The following is a 13,117-nucleotide window of genomic DNA, read 5'->3' as shown; positions in this document are numbered from 1 at the left end:
GATTCTGCTGTCCTCGACCCTACTTCAACCAAACAAATATTTCCAATTTGTAGGCCATATATATTTGTAGGGATATATATTTCCCAAAAGAAGCATATTGCATTATTCCAGCAACCATATTGGTGTTTGTTTGTTTTTTCCACTAGAAAAGAACAGTCATTTCCCAGTAAAAGCTTCGGTTGCAATTGCTAATATTGTTTGGACTGTATTAACTATTGGTTAATGCCTATGACATTACTGTTGTTCAGTGGCACAGTTCGCCCCAAGATGTCTGCTTGCCCTGCTCTTTCATAAACATTGTTCTTAATAGTGCTTCAAAAGCTTTGTCCTCCCTCTTTCTAGCACTGGAGTGGAAGGTGTGAGGCAGTATCATCTATTAAGAGCCTCAGTGGTCAGCAGAATAGACAGTTTTGCTGAGCAAACGTTAAGGATAGAGAAAACAGATGAAGGAAGAAGTCTTTCCTTTGCCAAGTGCTCAGAGGATTTAAAAGGAGAGCCCTTATCTCTCAATCAATTCTAGAGGGACACTTAACAATCTATTACCTAGATGGAAAGAGCTCAGGCACATGTCAGCTGTTTCCTTGAAAAATTCCAAGCATCTGGTCAAACTAACCCTGACAAATCTGACCTGCGCATCTGATGTGAAAATTCCCTTGCGAATGTCCATCCTTGGAAAGATGATGCTTAGCAAGAGGTCCTGTTTTTCAAGCAGCTTTTTTGTCCATTGGCTTAAGTAGCACTTACCTGTGGCTTTACACAGTATCCGTTTAGGCAAATATGGATGGGAGTAGATGACGAAGTGTATATGAGAAGACAATTTTTTGAATGTTTGAGTTTCAGTTCTGAATGAATGGAATTATGGAACTATGAAACTGAGGCCCTTATTTTGTCCGCATAGACATTTTCACAATTTTGGGCACATACCCATCTTATGCTGTACCAGCTACACTGGTTTCCAGTTCAGTTCCAGATCCAGTTCAAGGTGATGGCTTTAGTGTTTAAAGCCCTTTACGGACTGGGACCTGCATACCTGTGGGGCCACCTCTTCCACTATGTCTCCCACAGAGCCTTGCACTCTGCAGATAAGCAGCTCCTGGTGGTTCCTAGTCTGCAGAACATTCGCTTGGCTTCATCCAGGACCAGGGCTTTTTCAGCCCTGGCCCTGGCATGGTGGAACACACTCCCGATTGAGATCCAGGACCTGTGGGACCTGTTACAGTTCCACAGAACTTGTAAAACAGAGATGTTCCACTGGGTCTTTGGTTGAGAACTAGAGAACTGCCCCTTTCTGACACATCTCATGCTTTGCTGGTGGCTGCCCTGGGTTTTTCAGATAATTATTATAGCCTGAATGCTTTATGATGCCAGTCTTTTGTATTGCTTTTATATAGTTTTAGAGATGTATATGGTTTTTAATGCATAATATATGTGGTTAGCTGCCCTGAGCCCATTCATGGGGAGGGCGGGGTATAAATTTGATAAAATAAATAAATAAAATAAATGTATCTTTGGCATTTAAAGGCTAGAGAATCAAAAGGTAATCATTGCTATAATGAGCTGTTTTATACTGAGTTTGGCATTGCTTCCTTAACAGTGCAACCCTAAGGACTCTTACACTCTTCTAAGACCATAGATATCAGTGCTTAGGATTGTACTGCTGATCCAGTATTGTCTCCTGTAGCTGAAACCAGCCTCCCATTATCTCAGGCAGAGACTTTCCCCAGCTATTGTAGTTCCTTTTTGCTGAAGGTGCCAGGAATAGAATGGGAAACTTTATGAAACAATTAGAGCTTATTGAGATATTTTAATATACAGAATTGTCTTATGTAGAATCAATTTAGGTGAATCTTTCTCAGTACTGTCTACCAGCTGTGCCAGATATAAATATGAGACCGTTCTATGTGCAAGGCATATGCTTTCCCATGAGCTATGGTGATGTAATAATTTCTGTTCTCTTGCTAAACATCTTTGGCATTGTCTTTGTCTTTTCCAAGAGAGATGGAGGCCAGAATGTGAATTGGATGTGGAGTGCTAAGTCTGCCATTCCTTTGTCTGCTGTTCCTTTGTTCTCCTCACTCCTGAGCACACTGTCTCCTTCAATCTTTGGTTATGACCCCTATCATTTGCTCATCTCTGTAAAGAAGAAATATTAGCTAGTATATTCAGCATACTGGTTGATTTACTGGGTTGTTCATACCTTTTGTCGATCATACTGACAAGTATTATCTTTTCTTTCTGCCAGCAGTTCCTTTTCAACAAACTCCATACAATGCTGGAGGCCGTCCCACTATTATCCAGTGTTATCGCTGTGGAGATACCTGTAAAGGGGAAGTGGTGCGTGTTCAGAGCAATCACTTCCATATCAGATGCTTTACCTGTCAAGGTAAGTGCTTGTGTTGCTGGAGGTCTATAGTTCTTTTGGTCAGAAAGAACACAGAGGTTAGAATGAAGCATTCCCCAAAGATTCACAACAACAGCTCTAAGAGACAAACAACATTCATACAAGTTATATGACTTCGCATGTCAATTTAGTGAACATTGTAATGAGGTAAAGGCAAGAAATATTTTGCCTCCTATGGAGAAATGCCCTTTATTTTGGGACTGCATCCCCACCTACTACCACATTTGGTTCTAAAATGTTTTTTTCCCCCTGCAGACAGAATATGGGCAGGAATGGGGAATTTAATTGCTACCAAATATCACCCATCGTGTCAACTGCTCTGTCGAGTAAACGTAAATGGCTCCCTCCGCTAAAGAAAATGAAACAACTATCTTAGACTTTAGCTGGTATCTGACAGAGACTTGAGATACTGGAGACCCTAGGAAGGGAAGATTTGGCTCACAAGAGGTTGGGGAAAAGAGGAGATAAATTTCTTTGGCAAAGGAGGAACAGCATCTATTTTGGCTTATTCCATTGGGGGATAGTTTGCAGGAAAGAGCTCTCCTATCAGGCTCTATCCTGTGGCAGGAGGAGACAAAGGGCAGGCAGCCCAGATAAAGACTCCAAGGTAACAGAAAGCTTTTAGAATGTTGTACCTTTTAAGTTTAAAGAGCCTGCTTGGAACAAGGTAGGGCATATGTAGGTATGAGAGACGGAGAACTTTATGTCAGCACCTTTTTTTGCATACTTTGCTTGATCCATTGCTGTGCAGAGTATGTGTGTGGACTTTTCTTTTTCAATAAACCCTCTTCTGCTTTAAATGATGGTAGTTGCTCTCCGAGACTCGTAAAACTCCACCATTTGAACACAGTATCTAAAACAGGTGCAAAGGGAAGGGAGGCAGTTGGTTGCTAGATAGTTATTTCCATGGGGGTGTTCAAATGTGGTAAACTGTCCCTGTGGTAACCAGTCATTGGGTAGTGGGAGATGTGGGCACTAGGCAGAGCCTTTAAATGGCAACATGGAGGGAAAGCTAGGCGTGCTGGCCCTCTTGGCAGAAATTTCTGAAATTGTCTAGCTGGAGGCAGTGTACCGAAAGAGAAACATGAGAAAACCCCTCTGAGAGTCAGGCAGACTCGGGAGAGTGTCACATTGCCTGGCAGAGACTCTGGGTGGCTGCTGAGTCCCTAGATGCCTTGGAGGGCTGGAACAGGGTTTGTGGGAAAGTGGGGCTGTTCCATGACATCTTCTGTTCCAAGTTCCAGCTGCTTTACTTTTGATTACAGCTAAAGTGGAAAAGATTATTTGCAAATAATAAGACCATGTCTTTCTGGTATTCAAGTTTTGGAATGAGAAATTAGTAAACAGAATTGGAAAATAATAGTTTGATCATTTTGCCTCAAAATTCACATGTAGCTGGTAGCATCTCTTGGCTGTTTCACTTCTGGTGCGCTTCAAAATATGAAATATATTAAGCTGTCAGCTATCAAACCCTAAATACCATTATATGTCAACAATCAAATACTACTTAATGTTAAACACTATTACCATCCATCCATCAAACAGAATCAAATATGATATGGTTTTGGAACTGTTTTCCAAGAAGTTCTTGATTCTTTGGAAGCTTATCAGGGGTTTCTCAAAAGAACAGCTGACATACATCTGGCCTCCTGCTACTGATCTTCTGCATTATGCATCCACAGAGGAATGCTGAGTATATATATTCTAAAAAAGCTTCTTAATTCACAAACGGCAGTGGTGAGGCCCAACCTTTCCCTGTGTGAACTGTGTACCCAGAACATGGCCCAGAACTCTGGCAGATACAAAGAAGCTCCTGGCAGAGGTGACTATGAAAAGTATTCCTTGGCAGTAAAAAGTTGAAAAACTACTGTGATAACTTTGTGCATCAGCTAGCAATACTGTCAAATACTAAATGCCATTGCATGTCAGCTGTCAAATACGATTATAAGATATCAAATTATAAGATATCAAATACTGAAATCAAATATCACTAGGCATCAATTACTGATACCCACAATTTGAAGAGTATTCAAGTATCCATAGAACTTCTAGAAAACATTCAGCATTCATAGTTTCTGAGAAAAAATTCTTTTAGTGCTAGTTAGAGCTAGTTTAGTGCTAGTTAGAGCATGCTTTCTAAGACTGCATTTTTCAGATATGCAGCACACATGTCCCTAAGGATTTGACGTTTTGCCACCTTTGTCTGAGGAACAGAGTACACTGACTTTAGTATGTGCAGCATAGTGTCTTTTCAGGGGACACCTTCCTAACCTGGCATGTCTCACAGTGGAACATTGTGAATATAAATGTGCAAAGTCTTAGTGTGGCTATACTCAGGGCCGGTGCCAGAGTTTCTGGCACCCGAGGCCAGGGACAGCTTCAGGGCTGTCGCTGCCACGTGCGCGCGCATGCACACCCAGACTGTTCAGTTGCCCCGCACCGCCCTGGCCACCTGCCGTGCCTGGCCTGCAGCTGTGTGCTAGCAGTGGCAGTGGCAGCACAGGGCAACTTAGAGCCGGACCAAACGAGATGAGATTCGCGCAAGTTTTCTTGGGAAATGTAGGAGATGCTTCCCCTCTCTGCCACTGCTCACTGCCCTCTCTGAATGTGTGTGTTTGTGTGTGGGGGTGGAGCCCCAAAGCATTCCACCCCCTATCTCCTACCTGTTGCCTCACAAACTGGAAAGGAGCGGAGGAAAAGTGATAAGTTTCTTTGGGGGGACTGGGGGGGATGGGATGGAATAATGGCAGAAGAAAGCAAAGGGGAAGGAGAAAGCGGGAAGGACCTAGAGAAACAGCTGTGCCTCAGGGTGTGCGCTTTGAATGAGCTGCTGAAGATGCAATCCTTCTTCCAGGCACAAGCCCCCCTCCCCACTCCTGACGCAAGGGCATCCTGGGAGAGAGCAGCAGCCCACCCTGGAATGGTCTTTGGGTGCCCTCATGTTCAGCAGGCTTGTGCCTGGAAGAAGGATTTGCGTCTTCAGCAGCTCATTCAAAGTGCACACCCTGAGGCGCAGCTGTTTCTCTAGGTCCTTCCTGCTTTCTCCTTTCCCTTCCCCTTTGCTTTCTTCTGTCATTATTCCGTCCCATCTTCCCACCAAGTCCCCCAAAAGAAACTTATCACTTTTCCTCCACTCCTTTCCAGTTTGTGAGGCGACAGGCAGGAGATAGGGGGGAATGCTTGGCGTGCATGCGTCCTCTCAGCCCTCCCGCTCAGTTGCTCCGCAGTGCATGCCCCCACCCCCGGCACCTGCTCTGGCGCCTCTGCACTCAAGGCAGTTGCCGGAATTGCCTCCATGGACATGCCGGCCCTGTCTATACCATTGCAACAGCACTGGGAACATGATTCATAATATATGCAGGGATGATTGTGAGAGATGACAATTATTTCTGTAATGGGAGTTATGTATGGTGGTATGTGTACTACATTGTATGATGGTTTTACAGTAGGCTTTTTTCCCTCAGAAGGAGTAGGCTTTTTTCCCTCAGGATTTTTTTCCCAATTATTCTTCTACAGAAAATTTAAGCATGTTGAAAAACCTCATGTGAAATCTTTGAGTGAAATGCTTTTTAAGACATAGTTTTCCACACTCAACATGTGTAATATGAATATTTTTTATGTAACACAATGTGTAAAGTTAGAGAATAATAATGCTTGTGTGTATAAGATTTTCAAGAATATATTTATTGTTTAAATGTGACTAATTTTTTCCGTAATTAACATGCTATAATGTGTATGATGGTGATCTGCTGAGGAGTTCCATGTGTTTAGTCTTACATGGTTTATCTCAATATCCAAATATGTGATTTTGACTGTATGAAACTACTTCTGTCCAAATCATACAATTGCTTTCATTTGCTATAAAATTGATGTTCTCTATTTTCAACTTTTATATTTTCCTACCTATCAGATGACAAAAGTTGATACATATGCTAAGGTAGTTTAGGATGCAGCAATTTGCAGTTCTCTAGTACTGAGTATACTTACAAGGTCCATGAATGGCTACTAGCCAGGGTGACTGAAATAAGGTTGACAGGTCCCCCGGTGGGAGATCAGGGGCCTGGCACTTAACCTCGCTCCATTCCTGGGTTCCTATTTAATTTAATTTATTATATTTATATTCCGCCCTCCCCGCTTTCGCAGGCTCAAGGCGGATAACAAAATACAAACATCACCCACCATTAAAACATTTAAAAGCATTAAATAATACATTTAAAAACATTTAAAAGCATTAAATGTTACGGTTCATACTGCACAGCGGTTCATACATGTATCTGTGTTCGCATAGGGGCGATGGTGTGTACATGTGCAGCTTGCATGATGATGTCACTTCCAGGAAGTGACATCATTGCACGGATCAAGGGGCAGTGCTCCCACGCTTGCCAGGGTGCTGAATCGGCCTGTTGTGGGATGCAATTCAGTCATAATCAGGCCTGCTGCAGGTGTGGGAGTGTGCCGAGCCACCCAGGGGTGCGCCACACCGCCCAAGGGTGTGCTGTGCCGCCCGGGGGGCACCCTGAGAAGCACCCCCCACACTGGCTAAGTAAGCGGTGGGGGGGGGAGAGTGGGAGCCCCAGGCAGTGGAATGGCACTCCTGGACTGAAAGGAGGCCATAAACATCTGAATACCAGTACTAGGAGGCAACATCAGAGCTGCATCTTGGTCTCTGTGCTGTGCTGTGTTGTTGGTCCTTCAAGGAAACTGGTTTGCTGCTAACAAGAGCCTTGACTATATGATCTGAACCAGCAGAGTTCTTCTTGTATTCTTATGAGAGCCCAGGTGGTATTGTGGTTAGAGTATTGGACTAGGACCTGGAAGAATCAGGTTCAAATCCCCGCTCTGCTGTTGATGCTTGCTGAGTGATTTTGGTCCAGTTACATACTATCAGACTAACCCACAGGGCTGTTGTGAGGATAAAATGGAGAAGAGAATCATGTAAGCTGCTTTGAGTGGCCAGTGGGGAGAAAGGCAGGATATAAATGAAGTAAATAAATAATATTCTTTTAAGGCATTTATACATTTAAATTTCATAACTATGCCAAGTAGTACAATTGATATGCTAAGTTCTTAATGAAGGATTTTATAGTAAAGTAGAAGCATTAGAATTGAATATTGCACATATTTCAATCCCCCCCATTTCTGTGTCTCCTTCCCCCTCACTATTACCTTAACTTGTCTATATCTCTCATTTAGGGATCTCCAGCAGAGTTATTTACACTTCCACCAAACTACAATTCCTAGTATTCTTTGGTGGAATTTATGACAATTGTGTATTTGTAGTATTGATATACTATATAAGGCAGGGACATCGTTCCAGGTTCCAGAGCAGAGGGAGGAGGTGGTACGGTATTTAAATGGCAACTCTGGTACCTAGGGTTGTATTGTGTACCTTGTAGTATGCTGTCAGACACAGATGCAGTAAAGTCTTGCTATGGAGAGAATGCCGCACTCTCTGCTCAGTGTAAGACAGTGGGACTGGAAATTAACAGGACACATTACCAAGCTCTAGTAATTCACACTGTACAATTTATAGATCTGGTTACAGCCCTCCATAAGAACAGCTGTTTCAGTAACTGTATTAAGGAGCCCTTTTCACATCTGTTCCGGTCCATTAGCTTTTACAGCATCTCGTTTTTGCTCCTCCCAGTTCCCCCCTTCCATCAGCAGGGCAGGGATAAGCATAAGTAATTCACAACATTCAATTATCTCTGAAACACAATTGCACTCAGAACAAGCCAAGGAGTGCATGTGGCAGTGTGGAGATGACAGAAGGCCAAGAAAATCGGGGATGATGAGAGACAGCTCCCAAATTTGTACCTTCTTTTGTACAGTGGAGATGGACTCTTATGGGTCCATGGGAGGTCAGTGGGAGGGAAATAGTAGTTCTTAAGATGGCAGAAAATGAAGGTGTTACAATAATCATCAAGAGAATAGGAGGCAAAAAGGAGGTGTTACAGTGATTGTCAACCTTGGGTAAGAATGCATCTCTTTGAGATAATGTGTGGATTTTTAAAAGATAACAAGAGCAAGATTGTAAAAAAACAAAAACAAAAGTGCCAATTCAGGCCTGCAAAAAGTCCAGATAGTCACTATGACAACTCAAAGGAACAAGGATGCTTAATTGTTCAAACCTTGAGAAAGGCTGAGTCCTTGGCTCCTGTGAGTATACTGTCAGTGAGTGAGTTGTGCTTCAAGAGAGACTCTTGAGGACCTCTGAGCAGGAGATGTTGAGGCAGAAATAGTTTCTTTCTTCCTCTGATAATGGCTCATGTAAACAGTTAATCTGATATTATACTGCATTTTGGAGCCAGAAAATTCTTAATATAAGAACATGACATCTCTTCACCTCTCTTCTTAGCACCTTTAAGTGTCATGGTCCATGGTAACTCACCCTACCAGTACAATATGAGCAGATGGGTTTGCACCTGCTGTGTGCTACAGGCAGAACTGTTCTCCTTCTTCCACTCAGCAAGCTTCTCTGAAAACTTGGTCTCTGTATTCGAAAGTTAATAGCCATGCCTTTAGCTGAAAACATCATCCTGTCCCCATTGTGCAGTGTTTCTCCCTCTCTCATGTGGTTGTGAGGACAGAAAAGGTGGATCGGTCCTCTCCTGAGAAGCATGACTGTGTGGTAATACAGCCCAATCAGCAACTGGGTGTATTTATCTTACTTGCACTTCCTACAGATGCACACTCAGATATAAATTAAGGAGGATCCAAACCCAATCTGCTCTTTTAAAAATAGATTTACTATATATGTAATGACAATAGGTCATTTCTGGAAAACTTTGGAAAATTTATTCTGGCACTTGCTATCTGCTTTTCACTGTTGCATGAGGTGCAGGCTGTGTGTGGTCACTGAAAGGAGCGAGTAACTCAGCGGCTAATCTGAATGACTTGGGAGAATCTTGCATCCAGAATAGTTAGCAAAGGGTTCTGCCAAAGATAATTGTTCTCAAAGTTTTGTGCACACTTTCACAAACATTGCACTGTCTCAGTGGCCTCAGGAAGACTTTCTGGATCTGTATAAACAACAGTGGATCCTATTTGCTTGCATTCTGTGCTTTGTGATGGGACTTGCCTACACAGAGCAAATGCTTTATTTGTATGCTCTGAATGTGGGTGCTGCAGAGGACAAGGCTACCCAGCCATGATAGGTAGCACACTTGCAGAGAACAGGAAAACATTATGCTTTTATCCTCTGGAAAGCAAGTTTGGGGTAGGGTGCAGAAACAGAGGTAAGGCTATGCTGCATCTTGTCACCTTGCAAAACACAGCACATCTTCAGAGGCGAGAGAGTAAATGTGTTGCTTGTACCATCTGGAAGACAGGCAGGCAGTCAAGCTGCTGCAAAGCAGATGTGTCAGAGGCGAATGCTTCCAACCACAACAAAATTAGGAGAGTGCCAGACCAGATGAGACCCGAGACATAAGAGATCTATGATGAGATTTCTGAAAGAAGTCTTTAATTTCACTTAAAAGCAACTGTGGATTATTTGGACTGGGTCCAAACTCCTGCATGGGGGGGCAGTCTTTTAAATTCAGCATCGTATTTGTAGTTCATGGGTATTTATACATAAATCCTCCTTTTCATATGTAAAATACATGTGTTGTGGGGTAGTGGCTTTTCCTTTAAGGAAGTTACTTTGACTAATAACCAAATAAAAGGGTAATTCTTGGTAAACATTATGGTAATTCTTGGATATAGCCTCTCTCCTTTTGAGAAGTAGGAGCATGGCACTGCTTATTGGTGTAGCACAGAAAGACCTGCATCCTGCGCTAGCTTAATCTGAGTAATCGTTTTGACTCTGGCACAAGTCCAGCTGATGTGCTTATTTTTCTGCAAACATCAATGAGTGAGCACATGCATGTTTCTTGAATGCTGAAGTCCATGGGAAAGAAGCTAATCTGCGATTAGACCCAAGAACAAGGTTGCAGAGCATATTGTTTGTGATTCAGTCAGAGAAGATGCCAAAATCAGCAAGGTACCAGGGAATGAAAGAATGGATTTGTGATTTCCAGATGCTTGTGAAGCTGAAAGCTGAAAGTTTCCTGTGGCTAACAATAAAACTTTGAACCGATGCATGTAGAGCCCATGAAGTAAATAGCTTCTAGGAAAATCTGTTATGTACACAAACTAGTCCTTATTTTGTTCCTTTTCTGAAAAACAGATATTCTTCTTTTATGACTCCACATTTACTGTTAACAGTTTGCTAGATAACATATCAAATATGAAGTCATTGTGGTCACTGCCAGAGAGGTATTGAATAAGTCAGGTGGCAAATGAGAGATCAATTTACCAAAGCTTAGGGAACCCATTCCCTCTCTTGCATTGTGTATATACTCAGAATGCTTCCAAACATTGCACTGAGCCTTGACTATACTGGGGGGACAAGGAGGTGCAATAGGAAATATTTCATTGAAGAGGTACTTCCTCTTATGGGGCATAACATTACTGTCACGATGGTAGCGCAGTTGTGATATTCAGGCCATTCTAGTACATGGATCCAGAGGAGTTAGCTGTGTTAGTCTGTAGTCACAAAATAGTAACCTTTAAGACTAACCAACTTCATTGTAGCATAAGCTTTTGAGAACCACAGTTCTATGTATTGTCGAAGGCTTTCACGGCCGGAGAACGATGGTTGTTGTGGGTTTTCCGGGCTGTATTGCCGTGGTCTTGGCATTGTAGTTCCTGACGTTTCGCCAGCAGCTGTGGCTGGCATCTTCAGAGGTGTAGCACCAAAAGACAGAGATCTCTCAGTGTCACAGTGTGGAAAAGATGTAGGTCATTTGTATCTACTGACCTACAAATGACCTACATCTTTTCCACACTGTGACACTGAGAGATCTCTGTCTTTTGGTGCTACACCTCTGAAGATGCCAGCCACAGCTGCTGGCGAAACGTCAGGAACTACAATGCCAAGACCACGGCAATATAGCCCGGAAAACCCACAACAACCAACCACAGTTCTCTTCCTCAGATGCATCTGAGGAAGAGAACTGTGATTCTCGAAAGCTTATGCTACAATAAAGTTGGTTTGTCTTAAAGGTGCTACTGGACTCTTTACTATTCTAGTACATGTAGACTGCCCAGCTCAGAGATCTTGATTCAAATGGATGGTCTGCAAGTGGCAGTGCTACCCTGATTTAGAATACATCCACAAAATCATCCATACAATTAGAACTGCCAGATCTAACCTGAGTAACTGAATGCTACTTTTAACATTATGTCAGGAGGTCACACACACACACCCCGACTGTACTCTGTGCCCAGTGACAGGACAGTCATCAAAGCTCAACCCATCAGCTGTCCAGGAGTTCACAGTGGCTGCAATAGATGGTTCAGATGGGCCCATAGAGGAGGCAGGTTACTTGAGAGGAAAGTGAGGCTGACCATTATGCTTGGCAATTCCCCCTGCCGTACTGAGACTCTGGAGGGAAAGAGTGATGAGGGAGAACGCAGCCACATGGGCCGTAGCCAGTTGGATCTCCTTGCCTGAAGGAAAGGCTCCCTCGGTGAAGCAGGTGGGGTCTCCTTCCTCCCTTGAAACTCCCAGGTGGTGAGGAGCCAGGGGTGGGTCAGCAGCTGGTGCCGCTACTAAAGCCCTCCTGTTAAAAAGGGTTCAGACAGCCAAGGAAGAATTGGGTGGCCGGGTGGCCTCTGAAAGCTAAGAGGCACCAAGCCAGGAGCAGAAGAGAAGGGACCTCCTGATAGTCACTTGAAGCTAGATGGGGTGGAAGGGGAGCAGAGGAATGGAGAAAGAACAAGTAAGAGAGACAGCAGTTGCACATTCCTGGTACATTTTTGATGCTAATGTTCAGGTCTTTGAGTTGTAACCAGGCAACCCAAGGCAAAACACTGTACCTGAAACCACCCTCATACAAACAACTTGGCAAGCCTGTGCTCTCTCTTGTGATACTTCTCACTGTGCTGGCTTGCAAGGCCTGATAAGAAAAGTATGTCTCCAGCCCTCTGGAGTTTTGTGTAGACAACTCAGGCAAAGAGCCCAGACTGTCTCTAACTTCAAAAAGAATGCAGAACTGCTGGGGAGAACTTGGCAGTGTTTTCCATCTGCTTCCAAAGTAAAGGGAAATCCTTGTACCTGTCTTGCCCTCATAGTTTCCGCCCCATCCACCCTCATCTTCTCTCTGCTCCACCCTGCATCTGATTACACAGCCAATTTGATTTCAGCTATGCTTTCTATTGGCAGCCCTGTCCAGTGCAGGCATAGGCATGCCTGTTGAAATCAGTGGTGTTAGCTGCACCTAACTCCATCTAGGATCAGACTATAAGCCTCCCATATCTCTCGCTGCTTCCCTTGCTTTCCCACAGAGCTGCAGCAGTTATATGTGATTATTATTAGCCAAGACCACAGCAACTCATACAGTTTGTACTAAAAGATTTTATTTGTTTGCTCATGAGCCTTCCCTCCATTCTGTGCTTGCTCCCTTACTTGGCAACCATGCAGAAATGGGCCTCAGAACAGGAACCCAGTCAATTCTCTGGCATCTTGCTTGAAGGTTTTAGCCTAGCAATCAGGGCTAGAATCCCTGTTCATCTTGGGCCCAAGACAGCTTTCAAAAGACAGTCATATAAATATCTCTTGACTTGGCTCCAACTGGACCCCAAATGTATCCACGTGATGGTTCTGTAGATCATGGAAGAACATGACAAGAACATGGAAGGCTCCTATCTTGTAGATTAGGTGACCAGTTG

General features: G+C 43.5%; 1 protein-coding gene across 1 annotated transcript in view; it reads left to right on the top strand.

Annotated features, from left to right (window-relative positions):
- ABLIM3 (actin binding LIM protein family member 3) overlaps positions 1-13,117 on the top strand; it is a 196,649-nt gene that overhangs the window by 103,085 nt on the left and 80,447 nt on the right. Inside the window, exon 2 of the mRNA XM_054977806.1 lies at positions 2,243-2,383. Within this exon, the coding sequence (XP_054833781.1) occupies positions 2,243-2,383 (141 nt within the window). The remainder of the gene's footprint in view (positions 1-2,242; positions 2,384-13,117) is intronic.

Source organism: Eublepharis macularius, chromosome 4 (assembly GCF_028583425.1).
Source record: "Eublepharis macularius isolate TG4126 chromosome 4, MPM_Emac_v1.0, whole genome shotgun sequence".
NCBI classification, from domain to species: domain Eukaryota; kingdom Metazoa; phylum Chordata; class Lepidosauria; order Squamata; family Eublepharidae; genus Eublepharis; species Eublepharis macularius.
Note: the sequence above shows the minus strand (reverse complement) of the source record. Positions and strands in the feature narration are given on the sequence as shown.